The sequence below is a fragment of the Calonectris borealis genome, chromosome 1 (assembly GCF_964195595.1).
Source record: "Calonectris borealis chromosome 1, bCalBor7.hap1.2, whole genome shotgun sequence".
Classification (NCBI taxonomy): domain Eukaryota; kingdom Metazoa; phylum Chordata; class Aves; order Procellariiformes; family Procellariidae; genus Calonectris; species Calonectris borealis.
In genome coordinates, this window is record NC_134312.1 from 209,342,949 (window position 1) to 209,370,851 (window position 27,903).

The following is a 27,903-nucleotide window of genomic DNA, read 5'->3' on the forward strand; positions in this document are numbered from 1 at the left end:
TTACAAGGTATCGGTTTTCATTTGGTCATTGTTGTTTAAAGCACGAGAAGGCTTGCTCTTCTGACCATCAGTTCCTCCTTTGGATGTGTCCTGGAAGAAAAGCCTTGGCATCCACAGTGACATTAAAATTCGTTTGTATTCATTACGAAAATTCTGGTTAAGAAGTCCATATATTATTGCATTAAGGCAGCTGTTGAAATAGGCCATGAAGTAGCTTATAATGAATAACCATTCAGGAACTTTTGGTGCCATTTCCGTAGGATCAATGGCTACAGCCAGACCAATGAAGTTTAGAGGTGCCCAGCAAAAGGCAAAAATCACAAAAACCACAAACATGGTAAGAAAGTTTCTGAAGTCACTTGGCTTCAGTCTTGGCTTTGTTTCTGACTTGGCTCTTCTTCTAACTTGAAGCACTAAAACCCAAATTCGAAGGTAGCAGAAGCTCACAATGGTGATAGGGACAATAAAGTGAATTACCACAACAGCTATCGTATAGTAGGAGCTTGCAGTCTGAACAAATGTGCATGAATAGATGCGTGGATCATACTTTAAAGAGCCAACAAAAAAATTTGGCACAGTTGCAATTACTGTTAATACCCAGACTAAGGAGACGTACAGCATTGTGTTCCAACAGCTGTACACTTTGTCATAGGCAAAACTATGACATATATAGCAATATCGGTTTATTGCAATTGCAGTGATGTTGAAAATAGAGCCTATTACACTTAGTCCCATCACAAAGCCACTCACTTTACAGTGCATTTCACCCAAAGTCCATCCATTGTGGAAAATAGCTAAGAGCACCAGTGGGTATGGATACAAGGCCACCACCAGATCAGCCAGAGCCAGGTTCACCACAAATGCATTACCTGGGGAAAAAGAAAATACATAGACGTGAGTCTGAAAGCAAGCATAGTTGTGAACAAGAAGAAAATATGATTATTATTCTGCAATGCTAAAATATTGATGAAGTCAGCAAACAGCTGGTATATAGGACCAATAGATCTATACGGGAAATAATTTTACAATTCAACTTAGAACACCGTGGAAATACCTGCAGCAACATGACGTTTCAAATCCATTGGTGATTTGATTATACCCTCCTTTCTATTTTGATCTTCAATAAAATAAACATCAGCGAGCCATTACATAAGCATGCGTTTAGTTGTTTCAGTGTAGGTAACTCCACGGCTAGATCAAATAAGGTGAAAAAGAAAAAAAGTCTAAATTGTGCCAGGTAGGCAGGCTATTATGCCTTTCTAACCTATCACTGGAATACAACAGGCTCAACAGGTATCAAGGAAAAAGATATGCAAGGACTAGGTCTGTAGGGCTTAAAAGGATGTGTTGGTTTATGTCTAAATTGTTACACAATATCTTGTAGTATAGATACTTTCTGCATGAATGGCCTACCCATACTGCAGTTATTTTCCCATTGGATTGACTAAGAAAGAGTGAAATGCCTTCACCACCCTCTGTAGAAAGGCATATTTAATTATACAAAGGAAAAATGCATGAATGCAAAAGAAAGTATCCTTTTCTGCTGATGATGGTTAAAAAAGTTTTAGTGATATGGTTGAGACTTATTTTCTCTCTTTAAACAGTGTCCTTTTCATCAGTTTGAAATTTCTGGACATTGTATCTAAGGATATTTTAATAAAATGCTGAGATAGTAAACCATATTCCTGAAAAATTAGATTGTTATCATGGTAAGTAGTGCCTTCCTTGCTTTTCAAGAAAAATATGAAATCATTCTCTAGGAACTCCCTAGGAGACAGCAAATAGAGGTACCAACTTTAGATTCTTCGCATTTAGGTAGCATAAAACACATTTCTGGTTTGCATACTCACTTTTTTGCTTTAAGTCCTTCACAGTGTGAACAGATGTGCAAAAGACCCAAGTAACTTTTAAAATTGTGTGTAGAACATAATTGTTTTTTGAAAAGAGCAACTAGATGCTCAATCCTACAAATTCTGAACTTTCTAGCCCTCATCTAGGAAAACAGTTCTCCATTTAATTTTAAGCACGGAAATAACGCTGTGGATAAGGATGTCGTTAGCTGGGAGCCAGAAAAACCAACCACCCTCTAGGATTAAATTGTTTGCTCCACCTGCTCTGTATCTGTAGCTTGCTTAACCTGAATTAAGGAATGGGGAGCTCTCTTTCTCCCAGTGTGTCCCAGAGTGGTGTACAACTTATTTTACATGGTTCCTTGTTACACATTTAGCAGCCTGTCTCACACTCTCTTTATACATCAAAGGCCACACAAGTGTTATCATAGCTACTGTTCACTGTAAGGCAATTCCATGCTATTCCACGCTAGCACTGTTGTTTTCTGTGTCTTCCCAAGTCACAGTCACTCCCTGCTTTAGTGTTGAGGGGGTCTATTTGAGTATGTTGTTGGACCTGCACAAGGAGACATTTCCTGCTGGCTTTGTATGTGCTGTACTGAATACAATTCAGTAATGTCATGCTGTTGTGAAAAAGGCAAACATAATTTTCAGATGCACAACCAGAACTTTTTGAAAACTCATAAGGTAATTTTTCTACCTTACTCAGGATTGCTAAGGCATTAGAAAAATGTCTCCAGTTTGGGGCTTCTCACTTCAAGAAAGAAGTAAACTCTAATTAGAGCTAATCTAGAGCAAAGCAGATATCCACTAGTTTTACGATCTGTGAGGAAAGGTTGAACAAACTAGGGAGAGGATTGAGGGGGACATGACAACCTCAAAGAGGTGAAGCAGGAAGGATATAACCCATTCCCACGACTGTGGTGAACACAAACAAGCTTCAGTCACAACAAGGAAGTTTCAGGTTAGACATTGAGAAAAACATTTTGATGGCAAGAAGAAGGAAGTGCTGGAACATCTCGCTTTGAGTCTGTCTTTGGAGGTTGAAGAAAAAGTTAAATAAATATTTGTCAGTACTGGCCTAGATACAGCTGATCCCTGTTTTGAACATAGGAAGGATGAGATGACTTTGAAGGCCAAAAGCCATATGATAAATAGCATAAAAGACAAGACTAACAAAGGAGCATGGTCATCTTTATCAGAATGCATTTACGTTATGGCAACAAGAATTTCTCTTATGTTTTTTCATCACTGTATCTGACATTAGAAGATAAAGAAGTCAGGAGAAAGAAAGAAAAAGAAACTTTTTTCTGTTTTAGAATGCCTTTTGGAGAAAGATAGAGCTTAGTCCAGGATGTGTGTTAAGATTAATCTAATCTCTAAAGCCTCCCAGCATCAGCTTATACCTAAAATGTAATTGTTCAGTTAAAATCAAGTGGACATTCAGCTCTTTCAATCATATTTGGAAATTTACTGTAAAGTACACGTGTGTCCTGGTTTCGTCTGGGATAGAGTTAAACAACAATATGGCAAGAGAATTTCAAAATTGTGTGTGTAATTTAGGACTTCTTGAAAATTCCAGCTGCAATGAATAAGGATAGTTAGCAATGAACTTGTCAAAAACATAATATACCACTTTACAACATAGAAGAAAAATGGTGCAATATCTATAAAGGCCTCAAGTGCTTTGTCACTTATATGTCTGTTTACAGGGTCTGGTGTTCACACTGTGCACTGCAAAGTAAGGTTTTTTTCTTTCTATTTGGCTGACTGAGGGATGATGTTTAATATTATATTACTGCAATGAATAATCTACAAAAGTAGAGAGAAACTCTTCTAATTCATGAAAAATACATAATCAACATTTTGAGAAATCAGAGATCTCAGATGTCTTCTAAGTGCTTGGAGAAAGTAAATGTTCCTTGATACACCTAAGACACAGCATTTGAAGTAGCTATAATTACATTGATAAGATAATCAAAGAGGTAACTTTTCGCTATCAGTAACAAAATAGAAACCACAGAATGCTTGTCTAGTTGGAATTATTGTAATTATTTCCATAATTTACCCAATGGACTTTGTTTCTAGAATTCAGCCAGAAAATTATATTCATTTATAAGAAACATATTTGCTCACTGGAATGGAAAGACTCCTTATTACAAGCAGTAGCTACTAAAAGCCAAATACCTAGCCAGGGTCTCAAAAACATACACATGTGAACTGTTTTAAACATTGATAGTTGGATGCATAGAAAAGAAAATAAGTTCTCATATTGACTTTGGGTACAACGGAACTAGATCAGTATTTCATGAAGCATTCTTGCATATTGGTTTGTTACCCCAATTAACAGGAAAAAGGGAACTTTCACACCCTCTTGCAATCTTGATATGACATAATATTGTAGGAATTTAATCACAGAACAAACTTTTTGTTAAGGTCAGGACTTTTAAGGGCTAAGAATCTGCCTTCTGAAAAGACAATTGAGTTCTAATGTCTCTACGGAACCCAGAAGCAATTGCTTCCACCAATCACCAATCATTTTTTAAAGGTTATGCTGCTTCTTTTGGTTTCAAACTGGCTAAAATGATTAATTATATACCATGGTGTTTTATTTTTTATTGGATGGTGTTTTGGTTGTTACACATTTGTTTAACAAGTTGTTATGCGTTGCATACAGATACCATCCTCTTAGCTCTATTTCCCCCTGGCTACAGTTATGTTCGTCCTTGTGTACTCTTCTTCTGCATCCATTCTCTTGCCTTCTTTAGCACCCAAAAGCCTAGCTTCAAGAAAGGAAAATTGTTTCTATGAAGCCTGTTGTGCAGACTGTTGCATTTTTCTCTGCCCCCTCTTCTCCTACTGTCAAACTTGAGTCGTTGTGTAGCAACAAATGTAAGGAGTAGGGACAGACAAGGCAGAAAGTGAATAAGTATGACTATAATGTATTGGCAGATTTTTTTAAATACCAAGGATTGATGACTCAGGATAGTTATTTTATTCTTCCATTTCCATAGCCGAACCTTAAGGGAAAACTCAGAGTCACTCTTGCAGATTTCTTACTTCATTATGTCTTCAGTTGGAATGTAAGTGGGAAAGCTCTTTGTTTGGGCTTAAGGCTTAAAAACCCCTCTAATAATCAGTACTATGTTTATAATTAAATAGATTTTTACACTGGCTGAGAATGATAAGAACTAAAGTTTTTCTACAATATCACTCTGACAACCACTTGTAGTTATTTACCTGTACTAAAGGAAGAGGAGCAAGATCTTGACTTTAATGAAGTAAATGAGAGTCCTATCATTCTATAAAATGAAGCCAATCATTCCTCTGCGGAGTTCACAGTAATAGACATCCTCAAGAAGAAGTTGAACTGACAGACTAGGCATTTCTCTAGTGCTAGCTCACTCTTCAGCCACCTTTTTTATTCCTCTGCCAGACTCCTGTAACCCCTGTACTAAAAATGAAATTAAAAAGGAGAGTCCTGGAAGGCTTCCAATAGCTTTCTTGTTGTGGTTGATGCATAAAGACAGAATCTGGGCTCAATTTCTAGACAGCCTTATAGTCAAACACACAAGATAATCACTTCAGGGATGCACGGTGCATGGTGTCATCCATTCTGTAAATTATTTTTATAAAAGCACTAAGCGTACAAAATGCTTTTTTGCTCTAGTTTTTAAAATGTTCACAAAATATGCAAGGTGAGTCTAATCTTTTAGTTCTTTCCTGTAAGTCATTAAAGGAAAAAAGAGTTTTACAGTCTCGATCATAATTCCAACTTTCTGCAAGTGATATGCTGCTTGCACACAAAATCCTTCCTCAGCTGTGACATCACCTCTCTCTAATAAAGGTAACCTTGATCCTGATACTGGGCTTCATATGGAAGTTGCTGGTGGCTTATAATTTTTGTTTCTGACTACCAGCAATTTGTGGAAACAAAATGTTATTTTTATCGTTTTAATCTTAATGTTATTGCCTTTCATTATATTATGTTATATTTTATTTTATTATATTATATTATATTACATTACATTACATTATATTATATTGGTGTAAATTATCTACCTTTTAGGCCTCTTTAATGACTGCTGAAGTTAATGGGAGAATTGCATAGACTTAAAGGAGACATTAATCAGATATAAGAAAATAAAGACCTCTTATTAACAAGAATGTGAAATACTGAAAGCATTTGGTCCATATAACAAGAAAAACAACAACAATGAAAAAAAAGAAACACTTGAATTATATTTGGATGTAAAAGAACAAAAATTAAAGCCTAACTTTGATTCATAGGAACTTCATAGTTCCTACAAGTTTTAAAAGAACAGATCTTACCTTCAGACAAAGACAAATAGCAGTGCATTAATCCCAAGGCATGTTAGCCAGGATTCACTACTGCAAGTGGCTTATTGGATCTATTGAGTCTAAACCAAGACGGAGATTGAAGAGGCATATATAACAGCTTGAAGAAAGCAATCAGTCCTTCAGTCAAGAAGGCTGTCCCTCTTTAATCTGCCATTGTCTATAATTACTGATTAGTAATAGAAACTATGCAGCTCTGATGAAGTATTGTCTTGAACTTTCTTGTCCAACATCACCTTTTGAGAACCAGGCCTAAATATAATTTCCAGGCTCCAGACCCTACCGAATCCTCATTAGAGTGAGTCTCAAGGTCTAGACCAGATAAAACAGGAGCATATTCAACTAACAGCAAATTGGTATAAAATTGACTTCACGTTTCTATGTCTCCACTCCTGGTTGTGTAAGAATAACCCTGAAACTGAAACTGAGGCCCTATTTGCCCAGTCAAACCATTTAAGCGCAGATTCTTCTAAGGGCCAGCCTGAGTGCAAACCTGAGCAAGGTATGAGTGGTTTTTCAGATCAGAGTTCAGGATTTTGGCAAAACAGATGATTATTGTGATGGAGCTGTGTAGCTGGTCCCACTCCTGGAGTTTCTTCATTCTGTGTATGTCCATGTACACATGGTTACTTACTATTTCTTCAGCTGATTGTCTTTCCCAAAATTTCAGTTAGTTTTTGGCATATATTATGAAAGAATTACATAAGAAGATAGAAGGTTATGCTTTCAGAGCCAGGAAACTGGTGGTGCTTTCAGGTGGTGGCTTTTAAATGGAAACCCTGGCCTCTTTATTGCTGGTTCTTGGTGCTACCAGTGACACCTACCTTTTCTGACCCATCATATTTTCCACTGGGTTTCAGTTCCTATAATTCTTGCAGCTCATTTCAGGCTTGGTTGTGGGGGTTGTTCTTAAGGTTCGCTCTTTAAAGTGGAAAGAAAAACATGACTCTGGAGGGACTGAAGAACTGGCACCAGGTAGGCAGGCAGAGCTAAGGACTGGGTAGGTTTTTGTTTCTCTTTCCAGAGTGGCTCATCGTACTTGGCTCAAATGGTGTGCAGGGAGACGTTAGCTACTCCTGGAGAAAGGCTGAGGCATCTTATTTCCTCACTACTAATTTTTGTCTCTACTTTTGGCTTCTTTGATTAGTAATTTTTTACAGTATTTAAGCTCTTCTAGTTCTTGATTTTTTGTTTAAATAGGTAACTTTTAAATCTGTTTATAATCACCTGTGTCAACTCTTTTTTTTCTCACAATCCATCAGAAAAAATAAAACATGCTAGCCTAATTCAGATGAAACTCCATTCATGTCAGCAGGAATGAAGCCACCAGAAGTGGACACCGGCAGCAAGTGGAGCAGAGAATTAAGTCTTTCACACACTGACATTTGAATTCCCTGTGACACTACAAGCCAAGACCTAGGGTAATCTTTGATTTACCAAGACATGCTAATCTAGTATAATGTTCAAGAGTGTGTTACTAACAGAAGGTTTAACATAATGTTTCAAGCAAGTGCCAGATGGGTTTTTGTTTTCTTTGAATATGACAGTTTAAAAGTGGTATACGTTCCTTTGTAGTTATGTTTCATGATTTCAGATATTAGTGGGATATACTGCAGGCATTGATGTAATGGAAATATATTTTCACTAGAACCACAGTATTTTAGAGACTCTAGCAAAAAATATAACATAGACAATGAATCAAGGCTAGTCTTTGATCTACGGAACATTCAGTAGAATGTTCTAGCTAGTAGAAGAATGTTCTAGCCAGTAGAAGAATGTTCTAGCCAGTAGAAGAGCTAGACCTATTAAGCAAAGCTAGTGGGATTCAAAGCAAAAGAAGGAGGTGGTTGCTGTAACAGGTATTAAACCTGTGGAACTCCTTAACAGATCTTGCAGATGCAAAACATACTAGGTTCAGGACATCCTCTGGGATGGAAGGAATCACAAGTTGAGAGAATACAGGAGAAGTATCATGGATGATTGCTCTTTTCTCTTTTTTTTTTTTCCTGAGTGCCTGCTTGTGTCTGCCTATGCCTCCAATTAAAGACAGAGCATGAGGCTAGCTATGCCCTTGGTCTGTACCATTACAACTGCTTTTATGATGAGGACACTAGGTTTCAGTGACACCATTCAGAAGCACAGCTCCTTCTCGGGCTCTCCTGTTGTGCTGATCTGAGTGATACGATGCGACATTCTCATTCAGGTCCTTGCCAGTCTCTCCTCTACACAACCAGCCCGTTTTTGTTGATGAAATGTTTGAGAAGGCAATAACCTTGTTCTATATGTCTAGCTACCCCTATACCACTGCCCTCACACTGAAGTCAGGATCTTGCCGTCTAGTCTAGGATGGTGAAAGGCCGCTGTTGTTGCTGAGGGCATGTCTCTATCTAGGGTACTATTGCTTTTCATGCAGGGAAAGAAGCCAAGACATTTACTCTGAGTGCTTACTACTGCGGGCGCCACTGATGGCCCAGCTTCAAAACCCCCAGTTGCTGAGCACAATCACTGAATAACAACAAAACCAGACTGTTTTTTCACTAATTCATGAAAGAAGTTGTGTTTCCTGTATCTGTCAGTACGTATCAGCTTAATTTTCTTCACTTGAAGTAATCACAGCTGTTGATTGCTTCAACCAAGGAAGAATAGGAAACCTACACGAACAACTGCAAGTATGAAAACTCATTTACTGCTGACAAAGGGGCTAATATGAAAAGCTGTAAAACACAACAGGTGCAATCTAGTCAGGTCATATAAATAGCTAGACAATGTATTACTGTTAATAACATTTTTTTTCAGTCTCCCAACGCTATATTGCATTTCACAGAAAAAAGTGAAATATGTAGCTTTTTGTAGGATGTTATTTTGGAAAAAAAAAAAAAAGAAATACTAAAACTTGGCTCAGATCAACTGTAAAAGACTGGAGTACGGAAGCAAACAAGGTAAGGACATTTCATTGATGAAAACTCTGGACAAAACTTAATTGTGTCCTGGCAGATATTAATTTATATTGTGTGAAAAGCTAGCTCATCTTATATTACCTTCACTATTACCTTCTGTTACCTTCATCTTTGCTACTGTCTTTAGCCTGAATTTGTGTCAAAGGAAATTATGTTGGTTTTTTTTTCTCTCTTACAGCAACAAAACAGCGTTCAGGTCCTTAGAATAACTTATCTTCCACCTTCTTTTAGAAAGGAGGATAGGAAATTGAAGAATGAAAATTATTTTGTGCAAAAAAACCCCATGTTTTGTTTTGTTAAGCTGGTTGGTTTGTGTTTTGTTTTTTTAATATTCACTGGCAGATTAATTGAATTAAAAACCAAAAAACAAAAAAAAACCCAAAAAAACACCCCAACCCAGAACATAAAATAATTCTATTTTGAAATATAAGGTTCAAGATATTACAGAAGATATTCAAAATATCCAGCAGATATATGAAGTGAATGAAATTAGGATTATTGCAGACTATGGGACATACTCAGCACCAGTCAGCCGAGAGATTTGGTTAGCTATGATAAGGTGCATCTTGGAGCTTTGCCTGGCAGATCCATTTAAATAGAACAGAGCATTACTGGTCCTAACAGGCCAGTAGAAATGTTGGGATCTCCTCTTACGGAAATGAAGACATGCAAGTGGTAATTTCCACAGTGATTTACTCAACTGCTCTGCGGGGCTCCAGATGAAGGACTCGCAGCATGTGACAGCTGCACAACCAGAAACAAGTACATGCAAAGCATGTACATGCAAACTAGTTACAGCTGCAAAAAGAAATCAAATCTAAGCCCATTATTGCTGCTATGTACTTTTAGGAGTTCCTATGTTCAACTCCCAGACACAGTGGGGGATCCTAAGACAGTCTTGGAATTCTATAAAATGGGATCTGATACACTGCAGTAAATACAGTACATGGGAACATCTAATATGGGGAACACCTAGGCTGACAAGTTGCCAATGCTTCTGACATTCTCTGGAGTCCCTTCATTATGATCTTCTTTTCCCTTCTCTTGTTTCCTATTTCGTGAAGGAAGAAAATAGATGATACGTGATGAAAATGGCCATTATAACCTTTCAGTGAGGAAAAGTCTTACCCTTTTTGTTCTGAGCTTTTGGAAGGCCTCATCACTGTACATGCATAGGGAGATGAATGTCTTCAGAAGCTGTTGTCAGTCTACACCATCTGCTTCTTTTGGAAACAAGGTCTTAAAGCAAAGTACACTGTCATGATTTGTCTTATAATGATACTCATAGGTTTGTAAACAGCATGTAAACAGATGAGTAAATAAAATGCTTTTATAGAAAGTGATTTTGTGTTCTCTTTTAAAGTGTTGGCTGGTTTGTGTTTCAACTCAATACAGACAAAGTGTGTAAAGATCGTTTCTGGAATTAAGGTCTTTTCTGAGAGCCAGTAAAAGCCTTGCAAAATGACTAGACAAAAACTGTTCTGGCTGGGCCTGTGAGTCATGATATTGGTGAGATAGTTAAAGGAAGGGTGATAGGCAAAGACATAACCACAGAATCATTTATGTTGGAATGGATCTCTGGAGATCATCTAGTCCAAGCCTCCTGTTCAGAGAGGTGTCAACTACAGCAGGTTGTTCAGGGCCACCTCCAGTAAGGTTTTGACTATATCCAGCCATGGACACTCAACAGCCTCTCTGGGTGACCTGTTCTAGTAAGGTATACAGGATATACAGGATATTTACTGTTTTCACTATGGAATAGGGGGAAGATGCTTTTGATTTTGCACCAGATGAGGGCTCTACTTGATCTACTAAATAGCAGAGGGTATCTAAGATTGTACCTGCTACTATGTAAGTAGAGAAAAGACGTGGTCATTAACAGCGAGCTAGAGTTGCTTGGTCAGAAGAACAGGTCCCAGTGCAGATTAGAGTAAGTGGGGCTTTGTTTTGTTTATGCTTGTGTCTTCAGATTCCTTGTGGCAGCAGAATCTGAACAGTCTCTGAATGGACATAATGGTCTGAGCCAAACAAAGAATCTGGACCAACAAATGTTACAGACCTGGGGGACAGAGGGTGGAGTGTGGTGACGGCTGCACAGAAAGAGAGAAAAGGCACCAGATGCTAGCAAAAATATTTTTGGAAACCAATTCCCACTGGCTTTAGCAAGGCCAGAATTTCCCTCCTTATCTAGATACTCAAATACTAGGTTCAGCTTACCCAGGTTGCAGAATCCTTTCCTACATCCTACTTTGACGATCTTTGAGCACCATGAACTGCAACTAGCCATTCAGACTAACTCCTTGTGGGAGTCCTAGCTGTGACCCCAGTGAACGACTTGGTGGCCTGTGGTCCAGAAACAGCAGTGGGTGACTTCTGTCTCCGTGAAGTACCGAGTCACACCTCTTTTACTGGGTGAATACACCTGCAAACTGGGACAAACCAATGTCATTTTTACTAAATCAAGCTCAAATGGAAGTCACTTGTGTATATATCACATGAGAACGTTGTGTTTGAAGGTCATGTACTTCACTATTTTTTTAGCTCTACATAAGCAGACCAGGTATTCTTGCTTCATATTTAACCAGGAAGCTGACTATACAGCAAGTTTTACAATCTTTATGGTCCTAGACTACCAGCTGTTTCATAAGAGTGACTAAAGAAGATTATGTTGTTTTGAGATTGCCTAACTAAAGGCACAATTACAGGATATCAAATTAGTTAATTTTTGCTCAACTTTGAAGCAACAAATGTCCAACGCTGAAATTAGACTCTGGATTGTGTAGTTAATGTTTCATACCTGGGACTATCATCATAGGTAAAACCTTTTAAACTGTTTCAGCCCGCTTATCAGTAGATCATTTTTTTCTAGGCAAATCACTATGGTTAAACCATCTTTTTACCAGGTCTCCTTTGACATCTGACGAAAGTTTTACACATTTTACTTCTAATGACTGCAAAAGAAAGCGTAAATAAAGGAAGGAATATCTTGCTTAACATGAAAACTGATTCAGAAAACAATCTGTTGTCCATAGGCTCTAACCCCACCTTTGAATCTAATAGCAAGTATTTTTGCAGTCACTTTAGAGGTCTCACACATAAGCTTTTTGTCCTTAAGTAGAACTGCTCTACATTTCCACAGCACAACAGTCACTTTATATCATTATATTTTATGCCAGTAAATTACCTGGAATATGCCATGTACTACCTGACTTTTGGCAAGGGACTTCAAATTGTACATTTTCTTTCTATCGTGACCTCTAACATAAGAAGACAAAGGCATATAAGGATACCAGTCCCCTATTAATCAAATAATTGTTGCATTGTCTAAGAACTAGGCCTTTCCATTTAACAGAAAGTTCTTTAAATATAGCATTTTCTGTCAGGTGACTGTGCTGATGTACTTAAAAGTGTGAGAAGGTGTGCTGCTTTGTTTTCTCTTTTGGAAAATGATTTTTATGTTTCAGTTAAGGGTTGAACCTACTGATGCAGAAGATTTGTGAGAGTTTACCTCCCAGTTGCTTTCAGTGTCACTGTATGCTGCAAGTACAGAGTTCTGCCAACACAAACCATTCTCTTCCTATTACTTATCAAAAGGCAATCCCTTGCTTGTCAGATGACATGCAACCAAAGGCACTATTACTACTCCAAACATATCTCCATCTTCACTTTCTTTTCCTCTTTGGTCTTTTCCAAACTTGAGCAATAAAGGAATGGAAAAATAGTGGCAGTAAGCAATAAAAGATCACATTAAAGGCACAGGCAGTTTATCATCTTTAAACATATGTGCATTGAAAAAAAAAGCAAGCTTTTCAGAAATCAGGGATCTCAGAAGTCAGGATGAGTCAAAGCCTACCTATGAGTTGGTAAGCCTGTGCTGTTAATAGAGTTATGCCAATTATGTCAAATGAAAATCTTCCCACCAGTACTTAGGTTAAAATACAAGTTTTTTACAGCAAATTATGATGTCATGCTGGAGCCTTACAGAATCACCATATCACAGACTCTTTTAGGTTGGACTCATCTAGTCCAACCCTCCTACTCAAGCAGGGTCAGTGAGAGCAGGTTGCCCAGGACTGTGTCCAGTTGGGTTTTCAGTATCTTCAGAGATGGAGACTCCACAACCTCTCTGGGCAACCTGTTCCAGCGTTTAACCACCCACACAGTGAAAAAAGTTTTCTTGTGTTCACGTGGAATTTCATGGGTTTTAATTTGTACCCATTACCTCTTGTCTTCTCTGTGGACACTACTGAGAAGAGTCTGGCTGCGTCTTCTTCACTCCCTCCCACCAGGTATTTATACACATTGATAAGATCCCCCTGAGCTTTCTCTTCTCCACGCTGAACTGTCACAGCTCTCTCAACCTTTCCTCATATGGGAGATGCTCCAAGCCCCTAATCACACATTAGTGGCTCTGTAGTAGACTTCACTCCAGTAAGTCCGTATCTTTCTTGCACTGGGGAGCCCAGAAGTGGACACAGCACTCCAGGTGTGGCCTTATCAGTGCTGAGGGGAAGGATCACCTTCCTTGGCTTGCTGGAAACGCTTTGATGCAACCCAGCAGGCTTTTAGCCTTCTTTGCTGCAAGAGTGCATTGCTAGCTCATGATCAGCTTGTTGTCCACCAGGACCCCCAGGTCCTTTTCTGCCAAGCTGTTTTCCAGCTGGGTGTCCCCCAGCATATACTGGTGCCTGGGGTTGTTACTCCCCAGGTACAGGACTTCGCACTTCCCTTTGGTGAACTTCATAAGGTTCCCGTCAGCCCATTTCTCCAGCCTGTTCCCGTCCCTCTGAATGGCAGCATGTCCCTCTGGCTTATTAGCCACTCCTCTCAGTTTTGTATTATCTGTGAACTTGCTGAGCATACACTCTGTCACATCATCCGGGTCATTAATGAAGAAGTTAAACAGTATTGGTCCCAGTACTGACTGCTGAGGCATACTGCGAGCGGCTTGCCCTCCTGCTGGACTTTGTGCCACTGATCGCAACCCCCCAGGACCAGTCATTCCGCCAGTTTTCAATCTACCTCACTGTCCACTTATCTAACGCCTACTTTGTCAGCTAGTCTATGAGGACGTTATGGGAGACAGTGTCAAAAGCTTTACTAAAGTCAAGGTAAACAATATCCCATGCTCTCCCTCATCCACCAAGCTAATCATGGCATTGTAGAAGGCTATGAGATTGGTTAAGCATGATTTTCCATTTGTAAATCCGTGCTGATTACTACCAATCACCTTCTTCTCCTTCATGTTTTTGGGAATGGTTTTCAGGATTAGTTACTCTGTCAACTGTTCATTACCTTATTAATGAATCAGAGTGCTTCTTATAGCATCCTGCAATTTTATTGACTGCTTGTCTTCCAACCATTAATTAAGTCAAACTTTGCTTAGGTTATGACATAATTAATCTAAAAAGCAATAGCCAAGAATGAGACACTAATTGGAAACATGTTACATATTCTCATAGGCTGAGGTTACCCACAGGCCTGTAATCCTGTCTTGAAAATAAATTATACATGAAATTTCTGGAAGCGTTGTGGAAGGCATTTCAACTCTTCAAATAAGTTATTTTGGCCTCAGTGGTACTGGCAGTGTTTGGGGATAAATGAAGGAATACATAGCTGCATCTCTTATGGTTTCCAAAGTACTTATCTCTCAGTCCCTTGCAGATGATTTCTATTTACATTTAATGAATGAGGCACAGGGGATCTGAAAGACCATAGCATTTTACTCAGAACAGAATGCATGATCAGCTTTAGCGAGCTTTGAATAGTGTAGTTAGCTGGTTTAGTGTAGTTACCAGTTAGTTACTTGGTTTAGTGTAGCTACCAGTGAAGTTAACGGCTTTATCTGGTAGTTAGCCACACTTTAATAGTGTAGTTATCTGGTTCCTGTAGGAAAGCTTCGGGAAAGATCATATCTTTGCTTCAGAATGTACAGAAGTATTCCTTGTGTAAAGCGATTCACATCCGCTTTTTGTGGATTCTAACTCTGCAGGTAATGGAATTAAGCAATTTTGCATATAGGTGTAAAGTGGGGGCTGTTTCTGAACAGCTTGATGCCCAGTGAGTTCGTTGGCTTTTGAACACTTTGGGATATCTGTTATTTTCCTTTCATGCTTACATAGAAGTAATGGCGTGCTGACTATTTCTGCATATCTCTGTATTCAGTACAGTGGGTAACACCCACCGTTCTTAGCAGCTCTTGGACACATGAACGATGCAATCCTCAAGCCTGAACTCAGAATTGTTAACAGCCTCAATGAATGAGGCTAAAAATACCCTCAGCAATGAGTGGCTTCACTTCAGAGCAGTGCAGTAGCAGTTACTGTGTAGTTTACTACATCAGAGGGGGTTTGCTGAGGTGCTTATAAGAAAATAGAGGAATTAACTTTTACCTGAGAGGCTAAAAAGGACGGCCCTCTATCTTTAAAGGACAACATGGAAGAAAGTACAAAGGTGTGTTAAAGTTGCATGCTGTCTTGAGTTTGCAGACCAGAAGGTTTGCCTGAGTGAAGATGGATATTCCAGCTAAGGTGTGTGTGAAACTTTTCCTCTGTAACAATCCAAAGATTACACCCTGTGCATTCCAGTGAGTAATGCTTGATTTCAAATGAGTTTACTGGAATGCTCAGTCTCTTTAATGTAGATTCCCAAGAGTCTTAAGAACCGTAAGTTGTAGTTCACAGAAAGAAGGGATGGGACAGCTCCCAGTTGGCACGTAGTGACTACGCCACCTGCATGTCTTTACTTGTATTGAAGTGAAGCAGCATGTTTTAATATAACATCCTTTCACTTGTCAATAGAAAAGCTGAATAGAGTTATTTACTTCTAAGAACATCTTTAAAAAGCCCTAAAGACTACAACACTTGTGAACTTCACCATGGGCAGGATCTGCACAGAACGAGTAGCTTGAATAGACACAGTTTTTATAAACTATGCAGATAATATTCAGTAAGTAGATTATTTTTACCTGAATGAAAAGTAGGAAATAAAAATACCTAGACTGATTAGATTACACATATTCATAGGTGATAGCCATCTGACATAAGGTCCTTTTGCTATTTGAACTCAAATGAAATGCTGTGTATACTGAGGTAATTGGGAAAACTGCACTGGCTTTAGTATGAGAGGACACTGAGAATTTCAGGCAGGATTTGAGCAAAACTTAGAGACATGAGAATGTCCTTTATAGGTCCCTGTCTTTTTTGCAGCGATATATTTTACAATTCAATGCTAGTTCTGAACTTATAGTTAGTTAACATAAATATATTTACAAGGCTGAGGTATTAAGCAGATATTTTTTCTGTTAGTCAGACTGCTAGCTCCAGTGGCTGTATGTGGTATTTTCTGACAACAATTGTTGCCCTCGTTGTGCAAATATGGCAATCTAAACCAACAGATGAACAGATGTTGTTCTGTAGCAGAAAGATGACAATGTTTGTGGTAGTGTCATGTAATATTATTGTAATCTTCATACAGGTATTTAAACATTGAATATGATCCAAGTCCATAAAAAGCAGCTGAAAAAATTAGTAACTTTGTGAGAAGAGTTATGTTTTTTTCTTCAGACATAATTTAAGCAGCATTTATTAAAGTCTAATCAAATATCTCTATAATTAATAAATAGTTTAAAAAAACCCACTCAGATTGATTTTTAGGAAGATGAAAATTACCATAGCATTTCTTCCTTTCTGCAAAGGAAAAAAATTGTTTTGCTTTATCAGCTCAGGATATGTTTCCATATGTACTCTTGGGAACAAGGCAATGTACTTGACCGTCTACATCAAGGTACCAACATGTGCTTGTAAAGGATAACTTATAAGAAGCTAAAATCTGGAGCATATCTGAAGATACTGGTACTCAGAATAGGTCTGAATTGGAGTAGGAGTAAAATTTATCCCTAGGGACAGAGAACAGGTTATCATCGATTTAATGAGATGAGTGTAGTCTCCTGTAACATCCTCAACAGAATGGTTCAAGTCACCTAGTGAATTTATATCTGCTAAGAACAGTTGAAAAAAATAGTCTTGTAAAATGAGCTGTCCTGGCTCTCTGTGAGTAGATTCGGTCTCTTAGCTCTTTGGCTGATTGTGTTAAAGAGCACCATGAAACCTTGAATTGCTTCTGCTGGTCCATCCAAGAACAGAGCTTTACTGCAGAGACGTCATGCCTCATGCAGTCAGTGAGTCCTGCAAAGGAAACGCCAGTCCAGAGTCCAGGAGATAGCTGACAGCAAAGGGAGTGCTGCTAAGACACATTGGAATTGCCATGCTACAGCTGCCAAGAGGTCCTTCAAATTACCTGTCTCTGAGGGTATATTTGCATTGGTTATTTCAGGGAGATGAAAAGAAATGTGTTCGTACTCTGAGTTGAAAGAAAAAAAGCTGTGTGACTGTGTTAGTCTTGGACCTATGAAGAGCCTGGGTATGGTGTTGCCGGCAAAGCATCACACTAATCCTTCGGTTTTCCTTTTGCTCAGAACATGGGTAGAGTGGACTTGTGCCAGATGAAATATGCAATGTGAATATACCCTTAGATTCTTCCATTACAGGTTCAAGAAAAGCCTTATATTTCTCCAGTTCAACTAAATGCTTGTCATTCTATTTACTCTAAAGATAAGCAGACCAATAGCTCCATTTACCAAGTTGAATAGAATTTAGCATTTTATTCTAAAATAAAAGTGTCTTGGAGCTGATCTTGGTGATATACTTCTTATTCACTTATCAATAAATTGATCACTTCCTCTACAGGAGAAAAGAAAATTGTAATTTAGAGCTATCATACAATAAAGTATTGTCAGGTGCTTCAAAGGAGGATACAAAGTGCCCTATAGCTGTAGAATAACCTGCCCCAGATTACATTTTACCCTAATCCTTAGTTGCTAGAATTTGGTTTACACCTGCCACTAACACATTCCATACTTCCTCCAATTTTTGGTAGCATTAGCCATTATGACTTTGAACACTCAAACTATTCACAGAATAGCCAGTAGTTTTTTAAATTTACCAAATTCTTGACTTCCACAGTTTACTTAGAGTTTGAGAAAGTGACACTTCCATTTTAGTATTCTCCATCTCCAGATTATGCTGAACATGTCCTTGGTCTTGTGTCATGATTCTCTAAAAGATGAAAAAAAGATTATTATAAAGTCCATCTTCTCTAAGGCTATCCATTATTTTATATACAGTGTCATACAAAGCCATCTCCTATTGCTTTTGAAGAAACTGTTTATCTCCTCAGGATTCCCTGTGATGCAGACTGATACCGAAGTTATTTTTCTCGTTTATGATGTTTCTGTACTCCTAAATGTTTCTTTCAATCCTCTTAGGCCGATAATTTCCTTACAAACTTTCTACTTCCAAAATATTTTAAAATTCTATGTTCTTTAGATTTCTTCTCAACTAGAACATTCTTAGGTCTCTGTTTTTCACTTTTTCCAAATTTACTTGCAAGGTTTACTTCCTTTCACTGAAGGATACTTCCTTTGTTAAAGTAATTTTCCTAATTTGCAAATGAACAATACTGGCTTTTCACTTTGCTCTTCTACTTTTGGAATAATTAACAGGTTAAAAAAGTTCAAAGTTATTATTTTATAAGTAACTTCGAAGATTTATTTTCTCAGCTGGTTACTGCCTGAACCAAGTCTCACAGAAAAGAGGATGCAATTGGTGCTGAACTTATTCTGTTTCCTCTCCAAGAAGAAAATAGAAGTTTAATTAGAAGTATGTGATAAGTCATGGGCACATGACTGAATAATTTTAGAAGTGATGTAGAAAAACTTGGAGTATTGATTATTTGGAGGTATTCTCTGAGAAGAGGTTTCATATCTTCGTAGACAGACTTCACCTAAGCATATGGGATACCAGCTTGCAATCCAAGCTGGCAGAAAGAATAAAAAGAACTTGAGAGATGGAAAGAGAGCCTGGGAAGAAATCATATCGTTTCTTCATTTAACACCCAGGGCAGGGGGAATTTTGGCTTCAGGAAGGTGGTGGCAACAAATATAGAAAATAGGAGCTCAAAGACTGAGCAGTTTAACTGGAGTGGTAATAAAAAAAGCAGCAGAGTTAGTAAAAGAATGCCAGGAACCTATGCCAGGAACAAAATAGAGGATCCAAAAACAGTGAGAAATTAAATTCAAACTTTATGGAAATAATTCTGTTAGAATGGAATTGCACCAATAATCAGAGAAGAGAAATATTAACTGAAAGGTGTATAGTCTGCATAAAAAAAAAAAAAAAAGAAAAGAAAAGAAGAGAGAGAGGATGATAACCTGGTAAAAGCCAAAATTACATTGAGGAAGAGCTGTAAAGACAAGGGAAGGATGCAGAAACCTGCGGTAGGATGAGATCACCTCTGTTTTAGTAGGAAAATACTAATGGAAACAATTTAATGGTGGGACACTGCAGTTCCTCATATGTAAAGTAGATAATAAACATACTAATGGCTGTCGAGTTCTGGACATACACCCAGTAGATTTCTTCAATACAGAGTCTATTTGCCAACATACCCTGGCCTTTGTTTTGATAAAGAACAAAGACATCCCTGAAAAGCCTGTCATAGAAAATCAGGTTGTATTGAAAGCAAGTCAGATTATTTTGTTTAAATGAAATGGAAGGATAAACAAAACAGACATAACTAAGAAGGGGTTTTGAACATTTTGATAAACAAAAGAAGGTAATTAGGAAAGTGAAGTCAGCTGTACGGAGGAGCTTAGGGACTTGAATGTGGAGGAAGCTTGGATTTCTTCATATTAAAGATACAAAAATATTCTCTGGAACTTGCATCTAAAAGCAGGAAAAAATATAAGAAAAAGTTCCAGATCTAGCTGGAGGAAAAGCTGTCTCTGCAAGGATACCAGGGGCAAGAAATGAGGCTAGAAAGAACAGGAAAACATATGTCCACCAAAGAAAACTGTTAGGGAGAGCAAAAATGGACAAAGTGGGAACTGACAAAAACCTAAACTTAATCGGCTTTGCAAAGACTTCTAAAACGAATAAAATGCCCTTTCACCACGTTGACAAAAGCAAAAAGGGAAGAGGAGTTGCTGGGGAAAGGGAAATCTGAAAATCAACTTAAAACAGCTGCTAGGCTGAAGAAAGATTTTGCTGCAGTTTTTAACAAGGACAGTAACAGTGGGCTTGGGGACAAGACAGGCTGGCAAGTGAGGAATTAACATATCTAACAATAAAGCAAAAATGTCAGACAGGTTGAATACACTTGATAGCAGGAATTTTTTAACATCTGTTATCTCAGAGACGGTGTCATAGGTTCTGAAAGGACAGAGAGCTATGTGTGGGACCTGTAAAAAGGGGCTGAATGTGTTCTCTGGTCCTCACTGCTAGTAGAGAAATGCTGATTTCGCTCAGGCTGTGGCACAGAGCTTGGCTCCCACACGCATCCCGACGAGCAGTTTTGCCATGACTCACCTGCATCTGTGCTGCTCCCCCACTTTAGTACCCATTTCTTTTTACCCATTTAATTTAGTACCCGTTTCATCCTCCCTTGCTATGGTGCTGGCACAACTGCTGTTTCTTTTTGCAGGAATGGTGCTAGCAATAAGTCAGAAAAACAATTAGTCAGGAGTAATCAGAAAACTAAAACAGTGTTAGCCACCCCTGGAAGATCCATTTGTCCACCATAGAGTATGTGCTAACATGGCACTTGTATTTAGGGTGTTGAATCAACTGCAAAGGAAGAATGAATCAAGAAATCTTCAGGTTTCTAAATCTTGTCTTAATTGTAGGCAAAGCTGCAGAAACAAATTTGGAAGGAAAGGAAAATTAAAGATGCAGGTAAAGACAAACGGAATAAAATTCAGTGTGAGCTTATACAAAGTGGCTGTACCAACTAATGTGATCATCTTTATTTAATAAAAGCTGGACTTAGACTTTCTGTACCTGGGAGGTTACTCTACACTGACCTAGCCTTGGAAGCACAAATGCTCGGGTACCACACACAGTCTGTGGCTACCACTGCCTGCATGGTGATGAAAGAAAATTGTCGGACCAGAGGAAGATAACCTACATTGAACTAATTTTGTCTGATTCAGAAGTATTATGTCACAAAACACAAAGCGAACTAATGAAAATTTGTGATAATACAAAGCTGAGATCCCACATTGATAGAGGGAAATGTCAACATGGGTTTTTTTTTTGAGGACTAAAAGAGGAGAAAGTGGATAGAATGTAATAATATGAAGTATGAGGTCAGGTACTGAAGGAATAATAATTGTGTGGACTGAAAAGACAGAAGAAAAGGAAGAGCTGCATTAGCAAGTGACTGCATCAAGAAGAGTCATCTACATAATGCTATCACATAAAAGGAAAATGTGTCTCCAAGGCATATCGAGTCCATTCTGTCCATCCAGGGAAGGACAGAACAGAATAGAATGTTAATATTATTTTCTTGATGGTATTGGTGGTACTTCACCTGCATTACTGTGAACAGTTCAGTTTTCTCCTGTTCAAGAAAGATTAATTCAGCTGGGATAGGCCTAAAACAATCAGGGAAATGAAAAGCCTGGTTAATTGGAGGAAACTAAAAGCGTCTGGCTTGTTTACCATGGAAAATGATAATGAGAGTTAAATATGTGTTTATTCTCCTTTAATATGGAACAAGAGTTCTCACCAGGTAGAGAAATGATCCATCCAAGCTAAATGACAATTACAGTTTTACGAATAAAAATATCCACTATAATTAGCAACTAATAAGCACAAAGTTAAAAAAAAATGTTTGAACCATAGTATTATTACAAAGAGGTAGAAGAGCTTTATTTTAAGTGTTGGGTTCAATGAACTTTTGTGAATGTTGAAGTCATATTCCCATGAATTTCTTAGTATTGGGCACCTTCAAGGCTAGAGATCCTGAATGTGAGAGAGAATGTGAAGGCCAAACACACACAACCCCAGGGCTAAGAAGTCCACGGATCCAGGGCTCAAGAAGTCAGGAGTACAACAGTTCTGCTAAGCATGGTCCTAGCTGAAACCATAAAGAGTGGGATCTCATGCTCTGCTCATCAAAATATCTTCTCAGCATCACTGCTGATATTAAAAGACAATTTCACCAAGCACTTTAAGGACCCAGGAAGCATATTGAACATTTCAGTTGTATTGGTTTTTTTTTTTTATGTCAGTCTTATTTGGATCAATATGGTCTCTTGGAGGACAGGTGGCGAGGAGGAGGAAAATGTGCAAATTTAAAAATGGAACTTGACAAGTTACTAGAAGAATTATTACATGATGACTTCTGACTTCATATGTTGATTTCTTCTCACCTAAATATAGGTGACTACATTGAGATAGTTCCTCTTGATTCTCTTTGGTTTTAGTGGAGAGAAATAAAACACTTTTATGGGCTGAATCATGTCATCCTAATGTAGATGTCAAAAATCAGTTAGATTAATGATGCCCTAAAAATGCTTATTTTTCTCCATTGATTATAAAAAGGAGCCCAAGAGACAAGTTCAGAAACAGGTATCTCCATTGTAGTCTTCTAAGAGATGAATTCCACCCCAGGAGAAAACTGTCCTCTATCCCAGTGGGCAGGAATATTAATAGGGGAGGAATAAAGGAGGGAAAGAGAACTGGTGTGGCCAAAGTAATGAAGAGTAACTGAAAACAGCATATAACAATGGAAAAAATGTACCTTAGCTATATTAGAGAGATGTGGAGTGAAGGCTACGGAAAGGGAAATAGCACGGAAAAAAGAGTACAAGACTTAGTTATATTGCTGAACATTTTTATTTAGTAGACAGGTGAGTACCAAAATTAAAATTCTATGTGCAGGAATGTTTTATTTTGTATGGCTGTACATATGAGAAGTATTGTCCATCTCTACAGCCACACACACACTAGATAGAACTAAACATGCAAATACACCCATGTTCTTACAGGTAGAAAATATATGAATTTTGATTTAATTTGTGTTGCAACAGCACCTTGCCATTCAAATGGAAATCAGGGTCTCATCGTGCTGTGTTAGCTGTTATACATAGAAAGGAAAATAGTGGAGAGAGTCAAGAGGGTTGACACAATGCATTAAAAATATCACTTTCTGCTAATGTATTCTTTGGCACTGCACCAAGGTTAATATTAAGCTTTCTGCCAGAAGTCAAAGGATCCCAAGTCCTCACTACTCTTTGAAATGATACTGAGTTAATGTGCCTAATTCTTGTCTCTCACTGATTTTATGCTGGCTTTAAGGCCAATGAAATACAAATGGTTTGCTTTATCTCCCTCTTGTGGGAGATGCCTTACCAGTTCCTACCTTCTGAAGTGCTTCCTACCAGGTTCTTAACCCAGCCCATAATGTTCTGGTTATAGCTATGGCTATACAAATGTATCCTGAAATTCTTAAAAGCATCTAGTGGTTTTGATTGACTTGATGCACCTTCAGGATACTTGACCATCCATCAGTGGTTGTTGAGCACATGTAAATTTTAGCACTTCAAAAGTTTAGCACTTTAAAAGCTGCCTTCAACTGGGTGTGCTTAATTTAAGACACCCAAAATCAATAATCACTTTTGAAAATTCAGAACACATTTGACACTTCAAATAGAAAGACTGGCTAATTTATTTTATTATTTCCACATACAAAGTTTTATTTAATTTTGCAGTGTGTTGGACAAAGTTACTCCCCTTCCAAATTAGAAATGATAAAAGCAAATTAAATTGCTTTCAGAGATCAGAAGTTGCTCAGCCTCTCACAGAAAGACTGGGTGCAGTTATGTAAGAAGACAAGCATGTTGATTCATTCCAATTATGCTATGCATTACTTGGAAGAGCCTTCACAAATTTTCCCTCTCCCCTCAAAAAAACCAAATTTAAACGTGGGAAAGAGGCTTCTGTATGCTATGAAACAAACCTTCTGTTGTAAGGCTGGCAAAATTCCCACTGTTTAAGGAGTGAATGAGCAATCTCTAAAAGCACAAATGCTACCCATGCTCCATTTCTCTCCTGCTGAACATAATATTTACCAGCATAAAGGCTAATGGGTCATTTTATTTCACTCCATTTTTGTGCCTCATATTATATAATAGCGTTAAAATAGATTTGCTTTTGATCATGATTTAATTTTAAGGGGAGTGATGCATAATTACATTGTTTGCAATTATCAGATTTCTCTGTAAAGCCTAGGACAGAATACTGTTGATAAATCCTGGAAATATGCTAAAGCCCTGTCTTGCTTTCTGAAGGGAACATTACTATTTGTACTAGAGAAGTGGGCAGAGCTGCTTAAGTTATTCCTTATACACCTGTGGCTTATTTGAAGTCCCAAACTCTCATTCCTATCCAAGAAAATCTCTCATTAGCTACTTCAAAGAGAATTGAGTGTTGATGGTGCTATAGCTCTTCCTTTTTTCTTCGGTCATCTGGATCCGCTGTCTCTTGTCACAACCATTCCACCAGCTTCATCTTGCCTCTCTCTGACATCCCTCATTTCAAGTCTAACTCCTTTCATGCCATTTTCCCTCACCATTTCACTTTTTACCACATCTGCTCCCTTTGTGAGTAGGAACATGTTGTTTCTGGTTTGCTCAGAAAGGAAAACCTGTAAGTCCACCTGCTTGTCCATCTTATTTCCTTGTTGGAGGCTAAGGGCTCCCAAGCACTGCCTTAGCTCTCCGCCATCTCCCCATTCCCTCCATCACTCCACCTACATCAGTTTGCAGTTCTCTTCTACTCTGCTCCCTCCTTAAAAAATTTTTCTCTTAAAAGACCTCTGTGGACATTTACCAAACTATCCTCTTTCAGCTTCATGGAATCATAGACTGGTTTGGGTTGGAAGGGACCTTAAAGATCATCTAGTTCTAACCCCCCTCCATGGGCAGGGACACCTTCCACTAGACCAGGTTGCTCAAAGCCCCATCCAACCAGGCCTTGAACACTTCCAGGGATGGGGCATCCACAACTTTTCTGGGTTCCAGTGCCTCACCACCCTCATAGTGGGGCTTTTTACCCTGAAGAGCCATGCCTCCATGACGGAATACTAAGAACTGGTAATTTAAAAGGTATTTAACTTTATGAAGATTATGCAGAAGGAATTCCTTGCTATTCTTCATGGTACTTATCAAAGATGAAGAGATCTTCGGGACGGGGTCAGTGACATCACATTAAGGGTGATCCTAGAAGGAGATCAATTAGTAGGTATTTGAATTAGATAAGAAGACCACGTCTTATTTCAACAGTCTTAGGACGCCATAGAGCACTTCGATCAGTATCTTGAAACTTATTCTTCCAGGCATCACTCTCTTCCAGTCCAAACCCCCCCTCTGCTGTCGTTTGAACGAAGGAAACTGTTCAGAAGAGAGCCCCTCTCGGGCTCCCCCCTCGGCCGGGATTTGATGCCTCGGGCCGGCCGCGCTCTCCAGCGAGAGTCTGTTCCCTGGGCGCTCGCCTCCGCGGGGCCCAGGCGCGAATCCCTCTGGCACCGCGCCTTCCCCCGGCGCCGAGGGGGCCGGCAGGGCGCTGGTGACTCACTGGGCTCCAGAGGGAGCGGGGGGCTCCCTGCCCCGCCGCGGCGATGCGCCCAGCTCCGCTCCGCTCGGCCGGAGCAGCGCCCGCCCGCTCGCACCCGGCCCGGCGCGGCTCGACGCGCCCGTGGAACGGAGAGCTCCGGCTCCCGGAGCTGCTGGCTACCGGGGGTGCCGCCCTCCCCGGCTCGGCACCGGTACGGCTCTGCTAGTCTCGGTAGCGGCTTGGCTCCCTTGAACGTACAGCCCAAGTGCAAGCCAAAGGACGGCGCCCGCTGCCCCGAGCAGCCTCCTCCCCATTCCTTCCCTTGCTCACCCAAACCACGCTTTCGACGTCCTCAAGTTTGACGCTGCTCCGTGGGGTGTGATCGCTCAGCCCCTCGTAAATGGGACCCGCCGGCATCCCTCGTATACAGTTGTAAGTGTAATGATTAGGGAGAGGAAGTCTCATGCCCTCTATAAAATGCTTCTGTTCCTAAGCATTATTTAATTTAAAACAAGGGCAAATGAGCGCCTATTTCCAGTTAGCAGGAGCTCTAGTCACTACACGTGAAACACGATAGCGCTCGGGCAGCGACACCCATTAAAGAAATCCCCACAAACAAACAAAAACCACCCGGGAGAAACAAGTCAGCAGGTCTGTCTCCTTCTCCTTGGTGAGGAGCACCCCGCTGCCTCTTAGGTGTGAAGCAGGAGCGACATGACACAGAGCCCGTTGGCTCTGAGAGCGCAGGGGACGCTGTGCCCCTGACTTCCCTCAGCTCTCAGCAAAGTTTTGTTACCCCGACCTGCGAGCGCATCGCAAAGCGGTGGCATTCAAGACCCGAAGAAGCGAGCAGTATCAGGAACTGCTCGGTGCTATGAGAACTTTAGTAGATACACCGCTATTCCCGGGGCAGCACTTTATACTGCACCGATACCCAACAGCCAGCCGAGTGCAGGTATGCGAGGAGCAGCAGCCTAACTGCGCATCAGGTAAGAAGCGGCAGCCTGCAGCCGGCTGCATCAACAGGGTGGGGGGAGAAAGTATCCGCATGCAGTGGGAGATAAGGGAATCAGATCAGAAGTTGGCCGGGAGGCGAACCCAAGAAGTTGGTGCTAACTACAGAGGTTTGTAGTTTGAGACACGTGTCACTAGCCCAGCGAAGATGAGAAGAGAAAGCAAATAAGTTTATCAAATAAAACACGCAGAGCCACATTTTAGCACACACAAAGAAAAACTATAGACACGATTCAAGAAAAACACCCCACTTTATTTGCTGCTTTCTGGTTGAAGGATGTTCGGTGAGGAGACAAGAAGAAAGACGATTTCGTGAGACTATTGTGAACTCCGATGAAGACTCCGGAGCGTGGGCTGAGCCGCTTTCCCACACATGCACAGCACCTCATCTTCAGAAGTACTCTTAAGCAAGTTTTAAAGTTCCTTCTTTCTTCCCCTGACCGGTTTGGGCACGCTCTTTGTCTCCGGTATTTTAATCGGATGGCACTGATTCCCCTCATCAGTAGCTCCGTAGAGACTACACAATGCCTCATTAAGAGCCACTTAATGACCCGCATTCCCCCCTTAAGGGCTAGGGCAGGCTAGAGCACAGGCTAAGGGGAGCGCAGGGGCAGTGTGCTAGGAAGGACTGCCACAGGACTGAGCCTTTGGGGGTCCCTGCAGGCATCGTAGGGCAAGCACCGATAAAGCCTTTAGCAGCTGGCCCGCCCGGGCTCCGCAAGCAGGCTGGCCTCCTCAGGGCAGCTAGAAGCGGGGACCAGGGTGCCCGTGGGGCTCTGGGCGCTCGTTACTGCTCGCCGCCGCCGGGGCGGGTGCCGGGGCTAGAGCCCTTACCTGAGTTCCTGAGCTTGCGGTTCTTGAAGACGGAGACGATGACCAGCAGGTTGCCCAAGATGTCCACCACGGTGGTGAAGATCAGCACGCTGGAGAGCACCGTCACCACCCAGGCGGGCCGCGGGGCACCCGCCGCCTCCCGATCCGCCAAGCCGAAGCGGCCTCGCCCGCCCGGGTCGCAGCAGTTCCTCAGGGAGCCATTCTCCAGCATCGTTGATGCCCAGCGCCCTGCGCCGCGCTCCGGCCGCCTCCTTGCGTTGACGGGCCGCTGCCCCGGCAGCGCCTCGGCGACGCCGCCGACTGGCCGCGCGGGAGGGCGGGAAGGCTTTTAACGGCCGCGCCGGGCGCGCTACGCCCCCCGCTCCCCGGCGGAGCCGCCGGGGCGGGGCTGGGGCGGGGCTAGCGCCCCCCGAGGCGGTACGGGACAGCCCG

General features: G+C 40.4%; 1 protein-coding gene across 1 annotated transcript; it reads right to left on the minus strand.

The window, feature by feature from the left end:
• MTNR1B (melatonin receptor 1B) lies at positions 1 to 27,682 on the minus strand. Its single transcript, XM_075140438.1, has 2 exons — positions 27,472 to 27,682; positions 1 to 869 (listed from the first exon to the last, which is right to left on the minus strand). Exons 1-2 carry the CDS (start codon positions 27,680 to 27,682, stop codon positions 1 to 3), a joined length of 1,080 nt encoding a protein of 359 aa, XP_074996539.1.
• Between the last annotated feature and the right edge of the window lie 221 nt (positions 27,683 to 27,903).